General features: G+C 32.4%; 1 protein-coding gene across 1 annotated transcript in view; it reads left to right on the forward strand.

The window, feature by feature from the left end:
- Positions 1 to 3,445: 3,445 nt before the first annotated feature.
- The window catches only part of SLO2 (slowpoke 2), a 168,907-nt gene continuing 153,537 nt past the window's right edge, over positions 3,446 to 18,815 (forward strand). The window contains exons 1-2 of the mRNA XM_076407001.1: positions 3,446 to 3,633; positions 10,554 to 10,805. Coding sequence (XP_076263116.1) covers positions 10,579 to 10,805 — 227 coding nt within the window. The 5' untranslated portion in view covers positions 3,446 to 3,633; positions 10,554 to 10,578. The remainder of the gene's footprint in view (positions 3,634 to 10,553; positions 10,806 to 18,815) is intronic.

The following is an 18,815-nucleotide window of genomic DNA, read 5'->3' on the forward strand; positions in this document are numbered from 1 at the left end:
TTACTATTAGTTTTGATGTTTTAGTGTAAGTCCCAAAACAAGTTAAAGGAAAACAAAAATGGTAGTTCGTTCTCGAAGAATTATAACATAGAACTCAAATGGGCTAAATCAGCGAGTCCGGGAACTAGAACTATTTCTGAAAACACATAACATAGATATAGCTCTTATATAAGGGATTTATTATTCCAACAAAAAAATACATTAATAAACGGAGTTATGATGCATATTGGACACTAGATCACAGTAAACGTGCTGGAGTCGAAACAGCCCTAATAATAAAAAAAAATGTACAGCATTTTCAACAAGACGAGATAAATGGGAAGAAATATAAGCTACGAGAGTTGATAGTATTGAAAGGAACGGCGCTGAAATAAACATAGGAATTATATACTGTCCACCAAGATAGAAAATAACACAACAACAATACAGAGATTTATAGTCAATATGAGGCCCAAGGCCCACCGACAGTAATAAAGTACCATATTTTAGTATCTTATCAAATCAAATACAAATCGAGAGTTTGTGTGAACTATCATCTGATCATTCTCCAGTATTGTTAATATTAGACGCGAAAAGTCTGAAAAAAACAAAGAAGCCTAATCAAAATGCAGGCACAAATCGATTTAAACGTAATATTTGAAACTATAGACAATCTTGAGCTACAAACCCGAAATATAATTGAACAAATATGGTCTGCTGCAAAAAGAGCTACGCCGACATCAAGAGAGAAATCAGAATATAAGGTAAATTATCCCCTTGAAATTAGGAAATTGATGAAATATAGACGCAAAGCTAGAAAAGTATGGCACAGAACCAGATGTGCTATAGACAAGACAATATTTAATAGAAATAGTAATCAGACAAATCAAAAGATTTAAACAGGGTATAAACAGAGTTGCTTCCAGAAATATGTAGATGAATTAAGCCTGGAGGCAAACAAAGATTACTCGCTATGGAAAGCAACTCGGAGATTTAGACCAATTATTAGAGTACTGCCTTTTAAAAATGATCAGAATGAATGGGTTCGGCGCAACGATGAAAAAACTGAATTATTCGCAGAACATTTAGCTAATGTATTCCAACCGAATGATACAGAATCTACAATAGACATACGTCCTCTTTATCAGCCCGATGTTGCAGTAAATCTGTCACGGAAATTGACAACAACCTCAATCCTAAAAAGGCTCCAGGAATTTGGATATCGTAAGTAGCAGCGAGATAGGCCTGCAAGATCGGATTTCTCCTGCCAGTTTGTTAGAACGGACAAATATGTCATAACTAATTCTGTGGCTAACACTGGTTTTAATGCTGATAATCAATAATCAGAATAAAGTTTCTTGAACAAAGCTTTTTGAATATGTTAAATTTTCTTTACTGATAAAGTGTCAGTAGTATTATTGGTTTACTCAAGTATTTATAATATATCTATTAAGAGAACGTGATACTGAGTGTTTATATTGATAAATAAAATGTAATCAACATATTTGCTTTTAAAAACAATAAAACAATATTTATAAAATTTGCGATAGTCCTTGGTATCAATGATAGCTATGTTAATATAATCAAGTACTATTTAAATGGATATATCGATTTTATATATGGATTGTGAGTTAATTTTGAGGGATGTAAAAAGATTTTTTCATAACAACTTTTTATTAACATTTGATTGAAATCAGGATATGTTAAAATTTATTTTTTTGCAACTTTCTAATGGATAATTATACAAGTCTAAGACATATTATTTATGTTTTCTTTGTTCTTTTGGAAAGTTCATTTTTGGATAAGAATATCTTGAAAGGCTTATGGTTGCTCTTTTGAAGTTGAATGCATCTACTAATTGAGTAAGGTATAGACAAATTGCTTTATATAGATTAACAGTTTAACTTTTTGCAAATATACGTGATTTGCATACAATTGTAGGTATTTATTTACAAAAAAGTATAGTTTAAGAGGAAATAAAGCGATAGAAGTTCAGTATATGATATATTCTTTAAGTTAAACACTAGATTGTGAATATCTAGATGAGACGTCCTTAACTGGTCTTCAAACTTGATGCAGACGTTTAAATATGGTGCTTTGAACTGGATAAAGTGACTGTATCGTTAGGAATAACTGTGTTTTATTACATTTCCGCTGCACACATACTATGTATACATATTTTTTTATTACAGTACACATATACAGTATACACATTTTATAAAATTTTCGTAGAGAAAATGGCGACCATATGAAAGGACCCACTCTAGCGTTTTCCCACACTTTGGAGCGGATTCATCGTGTGCAATCCACTTGGATGACCGTCGATTGGACTTCGAAGTGAAATTATGGAGCTATGTGTCATCCATTATTACGCTTGATTATCTTCAAACACTGCTACGAATCATCAACTCGTCGTTGGTTTTGGTCAAAAATGAGCTCGCGCGGCACCCACTTTGCACAGAGCTTTCTCATACCCAAATATTCGTGAATGATATGATGTACACGTTCAGTTGATATTTTTATAGTGTCTGCTATTTCATTCAATTTCAATTTACGGTCATTCAAAATCATTTTGTGGATTTTTTTAATGTTTTCGTCGGTAACAACCTCTTTTGGGCGTCCACTGCGTTCACCGTCTTAGGTGCTTATTTCACCATGTCTAAACTTAGTATACCAATCCTTGATGGTTGATTTTCCTGGGGCAGTGTTCAGAAATTCGGTATCAATTTTTTGCTTCAACTGTATTTTTTTCCTTCAAAAAGCAATATTTTATCAACACACGAAATTTTTTTTATCCATTTTTTTACAATAACAAAAGTTGCTTCACTCAAAATGCTATAATTCACAAACTAATGATCCGACGACTGTCTACTTTATACACGCATCTTTTGATGGTTAGGGCTAACTAAAAAACATTTGGATTTAATTCTTATAGCGCCATCTATGTGTCTGCCGGGGGACTTTTCAATTGACCTGTTACATTTGATGTCACCGATCTAACGAATATTCCTGGTTGCTTGATTTGGGCGTTTTTCGTTTTATTGAAATAAATTTATTTGTGGCTCATATTACACAAAACTATTAGACCTAATAATGCTTCCTCGTTATAAGCTTTAACCGTGCCAAATTTCACGCCTCCAAGTCCCGTTTTCTTCAAAAAGGGAGACAAAATCTTCGGTAAGCCGATTAATATATAGATACTTCGAATTATTTTTTTTATATGCAATTAAAATGTATTAAGGATGCAGTTACAAATGCGACGCGTTAAATTTAAATCCGGTTGGCAAGGGCAAGACATCGTGTAACCGAAGAGAAGCGCAACCGTCCAGAGGGCGATAGCGTCGCGGTAACATCAAACCTACCCCGGTAGATCTGGTTTCGGCGACGGTATTTATCGATCGATATCCTCGAGCGTTGGCAACGGGAGCTTGCAGTTAAATTCGCGTGCCAGCAGAGTGAACTGCGCCAAAGGGAGCTCCCAGATACTCGAATGAAATGTGTTCTAAATCTGACCTGAAACTAACACCGCTCTCGATCTTCTAAGTCCCTCTCTCAAAAAGCCCCTTTTCATCTCTTTCTAACATCTCTGATACACGTCACGAACAGAAATGAAACTCTATTTTTCGTTGTGTAACCTGTGACTCTGAACAAAAGGTAAAAAATAACAACCAGCAGGCCGAAAAGAATCATCTCGATTTCTCGCCTTAAACTGTTCATAAGCTTCATGCATCATTTTTTAATATATTGGAATGCGCTTCTAGGTAGATTCGATAAACATTTTAGTTGACATTTGAAGCATCGTAAACATCACCTTTTCGATATTGCGTTGTTGATACTTTTAACCATCGGCCGGCAATGTGCTATAATATCATACCTTTATGTACGTTCATTTGAATAATATCTTGCATACAGCTTGTCGAATAACAGTAGTAATCATGAAATGTATAGAAGTCGTATGGTGTCGTTTTTCATTGACTAAAAGCCCAGCCTAATAATAATAACTCACCCTATAATTACTTATAAAGGATCGAACGTAGTTGATAAATAGACTAAGCGATAAAAATAGACACTAATAATGTTATTTTAACGCTGTGTACGTACTCCATTCTAGAGCATTTTGTTTTCGAATTTTAACATAAACATGCCTGTCAAGTATTTGTGCACACAATCTCCGTTGTTTTAATTTCAAACAAGTTATGTAAGGATTTTATAATGACCGATGACTCTAATCTCATACTTATCGTCACGCATTTCCATAAACATCTATAAAACATAGTTAAATTAGATTTAATACATCAGTGCATGCTTTAATATTCATTTAATAAGCATGATTAAGCCTATTTTAAAGTTATTCGGCATAAAAATGCTATATATTTGTGGTTAGAACAGTTGTCATAAATTATATCAATAATAACATATCTTATTTGCCATTTTTATTCTAATAGCAATATCAATACTGAAACTGTATCATTCATGATAATTAATAAGAAATACATGTAAATATTACAACATATACAGTATGTTTTAATATCTAAATACGTTGTGGAACTAGTTAAATTTACATGACTTTTGTATTGATCTTATTTTGTATCGCTTTTATTAATTAGTATATAAAAAATATTTTTCGGCTTCATTGAGAGTTGATATTCATTTTACAATTTGAAAAGTCAATGTAATTCCTATTTCTATATAATTTATCTATTCTTATATCTTATATATTATATATATATATATATATATATATATATATATATAATATTATTCATAGTATTAAAAGTAACATAACTGTTTTATTTAAATTTTATATATCATAATGTTTTATCTTTTAATGGCGTCTTTTTTGTAAACATAAAAGAGATGAAACAAATAATCTGGTTAATTTAATTACATTTAAAGAAATGTTATATCTGTAAAATTCCTTTTTTTGTCATTACCATTGCTATTGCCAACGGATTTTCTCTAACTATAAGATATATAAGATTTTTTAATTTAATCTCTATACTTATCACGTATATACATGTTCTTCATATTTTTCTTTTTTCCTAATTATATTTTATATATTTTGTTCAGATTTAAAAAAATAAAATTCTTTTGTATAAGAGGATTATAAATGAAGCTGATCAGTATACCAAAACCTATATTATTTTATTAATCCAATTTGTTGCTACCATTTAACATAATATTTTGAAAATGTATAATGCACATGCATAATCCTAGTCAGTAAACAATAAACAATTATATTTTGGTGGATTAGATGTTATATTGGATATAATGCTTTTTCTACCGTATGTTCTATTTTCTAATCTCTTGTTATATTTAATAAGTGTAATCCAGACTCATTGGAGCTTCTTAATCTCTTTATGTGGTATTGAATATTAAATGATTTTATACCACCATAAAGAAAAAAAAAATGCTATTTGTGAACTGAACACCGGAAATATTTTTAAAATTACTCAATTACTAATATTGTATAGTTCCTACACTTTTATTTTTTACTGCCTGTCTATTTATATTGCATGTATGTTTGACTTGATAATCTTTATTCAGTTTGGTATAGTTTTATTATGGGATATTGCTTATCTAAAAAAAATATTTTTTTATAGTTTGATGAATTTTAATGAAATTTTTAATATTGCTATAGCATTATTTTTGATTTTTTTATATTTTAAAGTCTCCTTTTTACCAACGAAGGTTTATCTGAACTGGACCTACTGTTTAACGTGGGATCCGAACCACGGTCTTCGGCATTAAGCCTACCGACTGGCGAGTGACCACCCTAGAAATCATACCAAAAGAGATCCGGTCTTACCCAGCATGGTTACTGACGTGATTGGGATCATTTTTCCTTGTCGGATTTTAAACTCTTGTCTAGGACAATCACAAACATTAAATAATCACAAACATAAATGTACGACCATGCCCCAGCAGGATTCGAAGCCGCGACTGTAGCAACAGTAGTTGGATCGTCCTGTCGCCTTTACTACTGCGCCAGCCAAGCTGGCATTTTTTTTGCTGTCGATGTTGTTAAAATCAACTTATATTAGAACTAGGTATTAATCCTTGTCGCTTATTGAGGAAAAATGTAGTTCTTTGAATTTCAATCTTGAAGTTTTTCACTGAAGCTGTTCAGTTTGCATTGTTAGATCTTCACAGTGATTATTTTTTTGGGACAATTTGTATGAAATCATCATTTGTTGATTCCAAATATCAAATGGTTGAGTGTGCGTTTGTCAGTTGCAACATATCATAGAAAAAATTTGTTTGAGCTAATGATTAAAGAAACTGCACTGAAGATCAACTGATTCGCCACGGTATTCTTAGCTAATTCATGTATTATCCTACAGTTTGGCTGTTTCGAAATCCATGCTTAACAACATTTTATCAATTTCTAGTTCGTTTGCAAATTCTTTAATCAGTTTACTCGAGTTATCTATGTTCAAGTTCAATAATAATGGCTGTGTATATAATATATAGTATATAAGCTGGGATATGATAAGAGGTATATTATAACATCAGATATACTTTATTCACTTTTAGTTATAAATAAAACATTAAAAGTGATGGACAAGATAACTCTTTTAGTAGATACGTATTTTTTGATCTCACCATCATTTTCATCGACTTGCGATTGGTGCAACAATAGTTATTTTACAAAAATCTCTTTAATTCTAAACAAAACTTCAGATTGTCATGAAATTTTGAGAGGTATGGTTTGAAGATTAGGATCATTAGATTAGTTTTAGGAAGATTAAGAAGTAGCATTATCTTTATCAGTGGCGGGAGATTTATTGCATGATAGTAAGATTGGTATGCTTTGATTAAGATTAAAAAAAATCAATCTTCATAGTTAGGATATTTGGCTATACTGTGTGAAACACTGAATTATACTTGCAGTAAAAATTAGCTGTACTTGTACTTGACTTGGGAGCGATCTCTTTTACTGCGTTAATATTCGTTATTTTTGTCAGTTTATTTAGATGTTCTTATTGGAGTTGGATTAAGAGATGCGTATACATTTTAAGCTATTTAACATAGTCAAATGATCTTAAGAAGCATAATGGGGGTTTGGGGGATATGTACCTCATAAGATTGCTTTGAAGAACATTTTAAAGATCCTTAAATTATGTGATACTGTGAACTTATTAAGAGAGCAGATTGAATCATATGCTTGTAAAATATCGACAAAAAAGAAATAATAAAAAAGAAAATCGAGCTACAATATATTAATGTTGAGCTTGTAAGCTTCAAAATAACTTTTCAACATGATAAGCGTTACTGTTAATTTATGTGTTATAGGTCTTTTTTTATTACGTAAGTAAAAAATTCTTTTGGCTTTTCTCCTATTCAGAAGTTGAAAGCTGCTTTCACCTCATTGTCCGATATGTAATGGTTACTCTTGAAGTTTTGCTGCATTTCAATGGAAGCTGTTTGTTATCGTCTATGAGATGGCGTGGTACATAACCGCGCGCATATCTTATGGAACATACATGATATTCTAGCGTGGTTTGCGTTTTATCTATTTTTACCAACAATATTTAAAGTAAAACAGATTTTTTTTTACCTCGTGGGGGGTTGCAAAATCAATTTAATTTCTATATATTTTTTACTATCTGTACTCACTTTAATTATATATTAATGTCTGTTCTATTTATTTTCCTTCTTCAACTATTTGGTTTTAAACTTGCTTAATTTTTGTTATCACAAAATAGATGAAACTTAATAACATTTAGTATTTATATAGTTATTTTAATTACTCTTGTTAATTTAGTTTCGTTAAAAAATAATTCTTGTAAAACACTATACTTGAGTAAGTAAGTAAGTAGTAGTAAACTAAGAGTAATAATATCATTTAATTTTTGAATTTAAATTTTAGCTGCTTTATATACATGCCAAAAGGCATCTAAACTGGCTCGTAATTAACCCAAAATTTTAGGGGGTATTCTAGTTTAGAAATAAAAAAAAACGATTCATTTTCAAATTTTTAGATTTATATACTAGAATGTACGCTTATTATATCACACCTTAGGCTTTGTTTTTAACTTAGGGTAAAATTGTAAAATGGTCTTATGAATTAGCGATTTCGTTCCAAATCACATTTCAAGTAATATTCGGCATGCTAATTACATTGTCGATTACCAAATTGCATTATCTCTTATAGTTTCCGAGATATGGACTATCGAAATTTTACAATTTTGGCTCTGCTTCTAACTTGGACCAAAATTGCAAAATGGCCTTATAAATTAACGATTTCGATCCAATTCAAATTCCAAGTAATATTTGGCATGCTAATTACGTTGTCGATTACCAAATTGTATTATTTCTTATAGTTTCTCAGATATTGACTATCGAAATTTTACAATTTTGGCTCTGCTTCTAACTTAGACCAAAATTGTAAAATGGTCTTATAAATTAACGATTTCGATTCAATTCAAATTCTAAGTAATATTCGGCATGCTAATTACGTTGTCGATTACCAAATTGTATTATCTCTTATAGTTTCCCAGATATAGACTATCGAAATTTTACAATTTTGCCTCTGTTTCTAACTTGGACCAAAATTGCAAAATGGTCTTATAAATTAACGATTTCGATCCAATTCATATTTCAAGTAACATTCGGCATGTTAATTGCGTTGTCGATTACCAAATTGCATTATATTTTATAGTTTCCAAGATATGGACTACTAAAATTTTACAATTTTGGCTCTGCTTCTAACTAGGGCCAAAATTGTAAAATGGTCTTATGAATTACCAATTTCTAATTAGTTCTTCACTCGTTGCATGCTCCTGCTATTTTATATTATTCTGCTATTATTCTCCACCTTTTTCATCTTCAAGATTTGAGAGCTTATTGTCTGAGATGTAGTATTAGATGTTGTTTGTTATCATCGATGACACAACGTGGTACTAAATCGCGTACATCGTTTATAGTATCCCAATAGTTTAATAGTAGAACTGATTTTTTTTGTTTTTCAAACAAATACTATATTGTAACATGCTTTGTGATACGCTTGTGGGTGATTCGCCTGTTATTTTGAATGAAATTTTGGACAGTTTTGCGATGGTTATCGTCTGTCTCATGAATCTGGAGTGTTCCATTATTAATAATGCGGTTCCAGCCTTGCAACCATAACATTTTATTACTCATCGATTTATTCATTGAAATTTGGTAGAATTCACTTACTAGAACACTATCTTAAAAGTATAAGTACAGCAGTTATGATATACAACATGATAACAGCATTCTGTTTAATTCCTGTTGAATACCCCAAATACTCCAATACTTCCAAACTCCATATCCTTATTGAAAGGGAACGTTACTTCCTAGTAACGTGATAACGTAACGTCTTTTTATTTAGAAAATAAGGTCATTTAATTCGTGTTTTCTACAATTTGAAAAGTAATGTACACAAGTATGTCTGCAGTAGTTTTTGGCTTAATCTCGTATTTTTGATGAATCTTTTTCGGTGTTACTTCTTGTCTGATGAACATTACTTCTTAATGGTAAAATACACCAAGAAAAATGAAATGAAAAATTACTTATACGTTTATTTTCAGTTCATATTGGATATGCCAACGAACATTCGATTTTAAATTTAAATCAGACTTCAGATTAATTGGAATTTCAAATTACCTTCGGTATCTGATGCTACAAACCCTCATATCCTTTCGGTGAAATAGGCCATAACGAGAAATAATAGGCAACCACAAGTTATATAGTAAAAGTTTTAATGGAAATATGCGGTGGATTTTTTAGGTAATATAAAATAGACGGGATTCGGTTTTGTGTTGTTATAAACGTGCAGTTTTTGATGTTTTCAGTACCGTGGCTCCTAAGACAAATGCTGAAGAACAACATTGTTGTGTCTTTACTAGCTTTGGAAACTATCGACTAAAAATGACTATCGACTGCTTAGTAATTGCCTATCTTTTCCTATCGACGGTTTCTCTTGCTATTAAAAATAATGTGCCGAATTTATGCTTGCATATATTTATATGAGATGTATATGATTTTTGTTTTGTTTGTAGTATGATTGGAAATAACTATATATTTTATATTAAAATAGCAGCATATTGGAACTCTATTTTTCAATATTATCTATTAATGTAATAGGGTAAAAAGAACAAAATTTTGATTGATAAATAGCAAAGTAATTTTGACTGTATATATATTATCTTCACAACTATTGAACAAATTTTTGTTTCAAAATATATCAAGAAAAAATGAATTTAAAAACTACTTTTACGTTTATTTTCAGTTCATGTCGGATATGCCAACAAACATTCGATTTTAAATTTAAATCAGACTTCAGATTAATTGGAATTTCAAATCACCCTCAGTCTCTGAAGCTTCATACCCTTTCGGTGAAATACGTCATAGCGGGAAATAATAGGCAACCACAAGTTATATAGTAAAAGTTTTAATGGAAATATGCGTCGGATTTTTATTTTCGGTGATATAAAACAGACAGGATTCGGTTTTATGTGCAATTTAGGAACATGTATCGCGTAGTTCGCGTATCGGTCTTCTGCTTGTTGTTGATGTTCATAACGTGCAGTTTTTGACGTTTTCAGTACCGTGGCTCCAAAGACTAGTTTAATGGAATCACCGAAAACTTTTGGTGTTACGAGAACCGGGTGGAGTTACGCGATGTTGTCGAACGGCGAAGGAACACCCTCGCCGCAAATCGGGAAAGCGCGTGTGAATTTTCCGGCGGAGATGCTGGAGGAGTCCGAGAATTACGGACGGCCATCGCTGATGTCACGACGGAATCGGAGCATGAGCGCCTGGAGCGACATGAGCAGTTCGTGGAAACTGGACGAGAGGTGAGTGTTAAGGTTTTTGATCATATCAATCGAATTCTAGCGTTTGGCGGCGATTTATTTTTGAAATAGAGTCATGTGGGGCAACTGTACGCAGTTTTTAGTAAATTATTTTCGAGATAAAAGTTTATTTATTTCTATGGCCTATAAATTAATTTTAAAGATCTTTGAATTTGAAGTTATATTGTGAAAAATCATTGTCCATCGATTGTCGTTACCTTTTCCCATGTTTCAGGCAATTGAAGGATTCAGTGTAATAAACATATAATAAATCTTTGTCAGTAATAATAAAGCATAAATATTTAGTTCCATGACCTATAAATTCGTTTAAAAGGCTTTTTTTATTTGAAGCTTTTTTATGAAAAATTGGTACAAGGCATTTTATCCAAAGTATTGTCCATTGATAGCCGCTCCATCCATTGATATTCTCCCATATTTCAGGCAATTTAGAGATTTCATCTCGAAATAACAATGCATCTTTTGATGCTTTCCACGAATCGAGACACTTTTTGCTATTTTCTTAGGAAGTGAAACGCTGCTCAGATAGGTCGCGGCTCACATGTCCGAACAATTAGTAATCAGAAGGAGCAAAGCCTGGAGAATACGGCGGCTGGGGTAAAACTTACTATGTTAATATTTCAAAGTATATTTTCGCAGTTTTGTAACATATAGTCAAGCGTTGTCATGCTAAAGAACAACATTGTTGTGTCACTAGTAATGTAGGGAAATATCGATTGAAAATTACTATCGACTGTTTAGTAATTGACTACCTTTTCCTATCGACTGTTTTAGTCGTTATTTTCGACTGTTTTTTAAAGTTCTAGCTTTGCCCTCCTAGCCGCGACTTTGACTGATAAATAGTAAACTATTTTTGACTGTATTTATGTTATTCTCGCAACTATTAGGTCTTTTTTGATTAACTTTTAAGATTCTTTAAGTATTCAAGTTCTTTGAAATTCAATATTTCATTCATTAAAGTTTCAAGGAATAATAATCCTCCAAAATGAATCTGTTCTTTTGAACATAATATAATCTAGCAATTATCGCCCTTCCTTTTCTTTCCCAAAGAAAATTCGAGAAGGGGTACATACATCTCGGTCTAAGTTAAGACACGATTGAAAATATAAAACATTATTCCATTACTTTTTTCACACTGCCACTTGCCAATTTAAAATTATTTAAAATAATCTCCGTCTATTATTACGAGTAGAACCGTGAATTTGAATGAAAATAGTAATTAAAATTTTCAGTCGAAACTAATTTATAGACCAATAATAATAATAATTTTTATTTTAATTGCCATTGCAATTGGCCCAGCCGCATTGCTGGGGAAGTGTACGCAATGATGACAAAGGGTACGCGCGTCAGAAACTTAATCATCTACTACCATAGATCACATGTAAATATTCCACTCTCATAGCCGGTGCAGGTTTATCGCCACTTGGTGAAATATACCAAATGAAATTACAAAGTCCTTGCAAATATAAATCCGTGTTGTTGAATCCCGAATCAGATGTCATACCAATACTTCCACTTGGAGCCCCATCTCACACTTGACGTTTCATCTTTTTTCGAGGAAAACTTAATGCAAGCCGCACATCATTTCCAGTTGCACTGACACAGCAAACAGCAGTTTTAAACAATGTTTTTCCCATTCAGAAATATCACTTTAGGTATATTTTTGGGCACTGTACTGTTGACCTGGAGATAAGCTATATTTCTTGACATCCTTTCAAAACGGTATAAAATCTATCTACTTGCTGTCTACTATTGATTAAACCCAATGGCTCTTGGTTGTACTCGTAGGTGTAGTTTGTTTTAATGCTAAATCAGGATGTCGTTTTAAGAATTCATGGACCCTTTAAGATCTTTCCAGCATTTTTTGTTTGTCAAATTGTTCTCTACTTTATTTAATTATGAAAATTCGTAAACCAATTACCTCTTTGCGTTCAAAGTAAGACCATCGAATTCCTTCTTACTAACTTTGAAATGGCTATCCAGGTTTTAGGCTTCAAGCACACGTCCCTTATAAGCAATTAATTGGTTGAAATAACATTGGTTGATATAAAATTATTATTCCCGTTGATGTTGCAGAGGTATTTTAAACGTTTTCTCAAAGTACTCTCATCGATCTCAACCATTTCTGCTGCTGTTCGTTTCGATTTTCCTTCTTCAATTAACTTCTTGTTTCTATTAATCTGCTCTTGAGCACAAACTCTCTAATTGGGACATTTACTTCTATATTTGCGAAGCATATTCTACCTAGAAGGTAAAAAACACTTAATATATTTTCTTTTACTTTGATGGAGTAAGTATACACATCTTAATACCGCGGATACTTATCTCCCCACTTTGTTGCCTCAGTCTGTAGAAATTATTAAAATAATAAAATATACAATAACTTAAATAAAAATGGGTAAATTCTCATAAAATATTGATTAGTTTATCCTGTTCCCGGTCAGTTTGCTTATTCGTTTAGACTTATTGTAAAGCCTTTATCATGTAAATAAATAATAAAACTGTGCAAAAACAATATTGCGGAATAAGGGTTAAATGCCCTTGAATGACAAATATGTGATGCGATACACTTGCTTGAACTAAATACAGCACAATGTATATTGCGTGCATTCACCCGCCAAGTACGGCTACCCCACATGACTCTATGATTTTACACTAGATTTTCAAACCAACGACTTTGGAATCGCCTGACGAAAAACACCCAATGCTGAATTTAAAAGGGGTAAAGTACAATTAATTGAATATTTGTTTTTCTGTGGTTGACAAGTGGATAGTCATCAACATGTAGGTCAAGCAGATTTAGGCGTGTTTCAAACAAATCCAAAATCAATACGGATTTATTGACTTTCGTTGTTCTCTTTATATTAGCCCATTAAAACACATTTTTATGTAGGTTAATTTAGATTTTAGGTTAGGTTTACGTTCCTGATTGGTAATTGTAGTAAAAATAGGAAACTATAGAGAAACAAACAAGATTTAGTATGTGAATTTTGATAAAATTCATGAAAAATAATAAAACACTTATTTTATATGGTAATAGAGGAAATAAATGTATTATAGTGAAGATGAGACGACAAATTGAGTTTATTGCTATTACAAAATTAATCGAAATGTGTAACTAAAATTAAAATGAGAATACAAATTAAGAAATAAAGTAAGGTTAGAGTAATTTTCAGAGTTCACATAGTGCCACATAATGTAAAATGTAAACAGTTATTTAACACTGTTTGGTAGGTTATGTTAAGATTTTATCTATCAATATTAGTGCCGTTGTTCATAATGATAAAACATGATGTCTAAACGTATATTTGACAAGTATAAATAAGGAATGTATGGGTACTGTTGCACATAATATATGTTTGGAGTATGCAAAGTATATGCAAAGGATAAACAAAGTAATATGAACATCATGTAATATAGTTTATCTGGTTGCACGTTGGCAACGCTGCTTCTATGTATTGTTCAGTTTACGTGCTAAAGCTTGAAGGTTTCAGTGCTTGTTTTTTTCATATGTTTTGTTCTGCAGTTCTGAAGTGATCATGGCACAAAATAAGTGATGGTTGAAATGTGTCATCTTTCAGATATTGTCGAACGTTTCACAAGCGACAGTACCCACGGTAGTGATAGCAGACGTAAAAGATGGTCAAGCATAAAACATAACAGACAGAAACTGACGAACAAAACAGATTTTGTACAGATAACATAACAATGCTGCGGTAAAAGTCACAGCAGAACTCAACATTCATTTGAATAATAATATTTCAGAAAAAACAGTACGACGGGGGCTTCACAAAGCTTATTTTTGTTCTGGCCTAAAACCAGGCGGTGGAATGCATGCCGCATACATGTTCGCGGAGACTTGTCCGGGAGAGACAAGTTGAATATATGGGACTGCTTCTGGGCCAATACACTAATCCGAAACCGCCTCACAGTTGACCCCTGTGGGTATATAGGAATCTACCTCTAGATTCGCGAACTTGAATTAACACACGACTGGATGCTGTCGCATGGGAGCAAAATTTATGACTGCAGCGACAGATGAGGTCGTTTCAGTCTGGAAAAGGGGAGGTTATCCCGTTGCTAAGCTTCCAGCATGTCTACCAGCTTGCGAACAAACGCGTTTTCAGAAGAACTCGAGCTGAGCTGTTTGTGGAAGGATTGAGATATGAAGTGCTTGATTCCTGGAGTCTTAGTTTCCCCGTGAAATTGACTATATCTGATATATCATGGAGCGTCCACTATTCTCCTGAGGAGCATATTTTTTTGGCAAACTTGAAGCCCTTTCACCTGGTTAAGTGTAACAAACTTGAAGTAGACATTAGATCCGCAGAGGAGTACGGACCGAATTAACATCTTGTAAAATAAGCATTTGATGGAGATGAGAAATCTGCTAGAATGGTAGATCAGGCAAGATAGCAGGTTTGTTATCTCCGAATTTTCTGGATTGCTTTTTGGATTTGGAAATGCCAACCGAACCGTCGGTCGAAGTGGGAACCTGGGTACGTGACGTTAGCCAGCCATGGAATTGTTGCGGTTTCGATCTTAAGTTGCCAGACGCGCAGTGCCTAACGCTTCTTATAGAAAATGGTGGCCTGGGTTTTCAGGGGGTTGATTTGCAACCTCCAGAATTTGAACCACTTGACTACATGATCGAGTTACTTCTGTAAAGGTTGTTGAATGATAAACTTGCGCCTGGCGGCCGTGAAGAAAGCAGTGTCGCCAGCGTAAAACGTGACGTCAATTTGCTCCACAAAGCTAATAATTATTAACAAAGGCTGCGACTGCGAAACTCTTTATAACGGAAGCTAACGCTATGAAAAAACAGGCAAAACCTGGATACTTGACGATTAGAAGAATGTGATATAGTCTGATCAATCATCGTTTACATTGTTTCCTATAACTGACCGGGTTTATGTTTATAGATGGCAATACAAATGGGACTACTTACCTGGACTGCCCGCTTCCTGCAGTTAAGCATGGGGTAGGTTCCATTATGATTTGGACAGCAATATTGTGATATACTGTGAATGAATATCTCGACATCCTTAATCAAGAACTTGTATACTTTATATTTTGTGAATATGGACCTTTAAACAATCAAAATGACCAAACTAAATTGAAAAGGTATTTGATTTATTTAAAGGCGCATGTCCTCAACTAGCCAATCATATACTACATCTTGTTTATCTCTCTGTAGTCTTGATAATACTTAGTTTATTTATTAATAGACAATTTTTAAATGATTTCAAAAATATCAAAGTTTACGCACTAGTTACAAAATGAGTTGTATGTTGCTTTTTGATATATTACAAGATTTTCGCACTGTAAAAACGACGCGGCTGTATACAACTCGGTTTTTTATATCTCGACTAAAGAAAAGTGAGGTTATTGCACCGTGAATCTTTTATAAGGGTGCGTGGTCTAATACTTGAACCTTTTAGTTTTTAAGGTATTTTACATGTTTATTCTCGATGCCAGACATCTCTGTATAAAAGTCATAAGGAGTAATCCTGTAAGTTTATTTTAGCCGTAGGTTTTTCGTATTTCTTCTATGCAATATAAAGTACGATCTGTGTCATATTCCAACGAGATGTACTATGAACACAATATATTTTTGAACTAATTTCTATTTACTTAAAATAACTTGAATTTACTTTACTCTATATTATAACTAATCAATATTTTGTCTCAATTATTTATTATTTGTTGGTTCTTGTTAGAAATGCCTTTATTTCATAATTCAGAACAAATTGATAGACTTGTGTGAAAACAGAATCGGTGATCTGCCAAAACGTACTTCACCCGTCGGAATTGTCAGTAATTGTCAATTATGCAACAAGTAGTCGAACGTTATCACACATAACATCGTTGTAGCGTATATGCATACACTTCAAGTTCTTTTTGGTCCCATCAGATACTCGATATGATCTTGGAACAATGAATATTTGGTGTTGAGTTCGACGGCAATGATGGCATAGCAAATTTTTATTCATTGGGGCTTCGCAGATTATCCATTTTTTATTGTTTCATTTTAAAATTGCTTTACTTGTAAATAAAATGATTTTAATCATATGGAAGCTGCGAGTTTCATCACTCTTTTTCCAATAAGAAGTAATCTCTAATTATACTAATTTACAAATTCGGCTTAACTTTCATATATTTTGATTCCCTGAACTCAGATGTTCAATCTGTGTGTCAAGATTGGTTTTACTTTTTAAGGCACTCAATCGCGATGGATCGGATTTCCAGTACTTAACCAAGTTGTCTCCAAAGCTGTTGTTGCGACGCAAATTTATTATGAATGGTTGGGACAGCCATGTGAAATGTAAGTTTCGCTAATTGTAGAATTCTTCCGGTCCTATTGTTAGAGAGTCTAATTTATTAACATCAAAATAACATCAATAACGAACATCAAAAAGTAATGCTAAGGATTGTGGGATGAGAACATGATGAGCGATTGATGTTACGATCTGCTGATTTGACTTTAGCTTCCAATTTACCTTATAAACATTTTTTGGTTGTCCAAGTCCAAAACCGTGTATAATTTTCTTATTTGTCGTTGAAATATGCTGTTCGGAACGGAGGTTGTCCTCAAAGCTAATAGCAAATTATAAAACTATATAATATATATGACTTATTGGAGCATTTTTACTATAAATTGCTACAAACATTTAAAACACTATTTAATACGCAGTGATTTGATCGCATTCCGGTGTTTTCTTTGAATTCAGATTTGTTTTGATCTTCTTAGTTAGTTCTTATTGTAATAACTGTTATAATATTTTCGAATTTCAAGTCATAATACTGATAATGATGACATGATTGATATGATTTGCACGACCTTTTTGGTTGATAATATTTAGAGCTAGATGTTCAGCAAGAACATCTATTTTTTGACTATTGGTTTTGACCTCGCCAACCAATGTGGTTTATGATACATGATAGAAAGGATAGAGGAGCAAGATGCCTATAACTCCTTATGGTTACTCTCCAGAGTGAGCAATCGAACTCTTTACATGCTGATATTACAGCTCTATTTTATTTATAGCTTAATTTTATTGTTATATATGTTTTTGTCTATAGGATCGCTAGTTCAGTCGCATTAGTTTTTCTCTTCTCTTTGATTAGCTATTGGCCTCTGCTGTATTGTTTGCGTTTTTACTTATGTATATAATTTCTTTGCATTGCATTTACCCTTTGGACAAGTCTCGTGAAGTTCTTCTGAGACTGTTGTTCAAATACGATATAAATTAAATATTATTGACAGATGTTTAATGCTTTAGTCTTATTTTAAAAATTGACCGAACTAATTTTTTCTCCCATTATTAAATATTTCTTGTCCAGCTTTCACTTCTATTCTATCTTATTCTGATTTAAACTTATCCCAAATTTTCAGCAGACTTTATTTCAGTTAATGAAAGATGAATTAAGATGAAGATGTTTATAATTACTATTTAATAATATTTTTTATTAAAAGATCATCAATATATTTATTTCTTTAACTTTGGATGGAGAATATACTTTCGATTGAATCAACTCATACTTTCTATTATAGATAAGACTGAGTTAGTTGACTGTTACTTAAGAACCGAAATATTTTGGTCTTATTGTTTTAGCTGCATCTGCTTCACTTTCACACCTTTTAAATTCTTTCATAGTACTTATTAAAAAATGACTTTGTATAATATTTTACCACATTAGTGAAACCTCAATAAAAAGAAGACTTTTAACTTCTTCCTAGGAAGTACACTCGTCTTCATACTATTTTAGGTAATGAAAACATAACTTTTAAGTGATAATCCCCGACGCATATTTCAAAATTCGATTTATTACTCCAGATAATTCTATTGGTGCACATTGGGCCTTTGTGGACAAAAGTCGATCGAACAAAATTATATGTTTAAATACTTGATAAAAATGATTAAAGAAACACTAATGTTTATAAGTAATACGGAAAATATTGAAACCTTTTGTTTTTTGAAATGTATTTTGAAG

The sequence above is a fragment of the Rhynchophorus ferrugineus genome, unplaced genomic scaffold, assembly GCF_030347505.1.
Source record: "Rhynchophorus ferrugineus isolate W39M unplaced genomic scaffold, kcgeb_rfMv2 rfM6, whole genome shotgun sequence".
Taxonomy (NCBI): Eukaryota; Metazoa; Arthropoda; class Insecta; order Coleoptera; family Curculionidae; genus Rhynchophorus; species Rhynchophorus ferrugineus.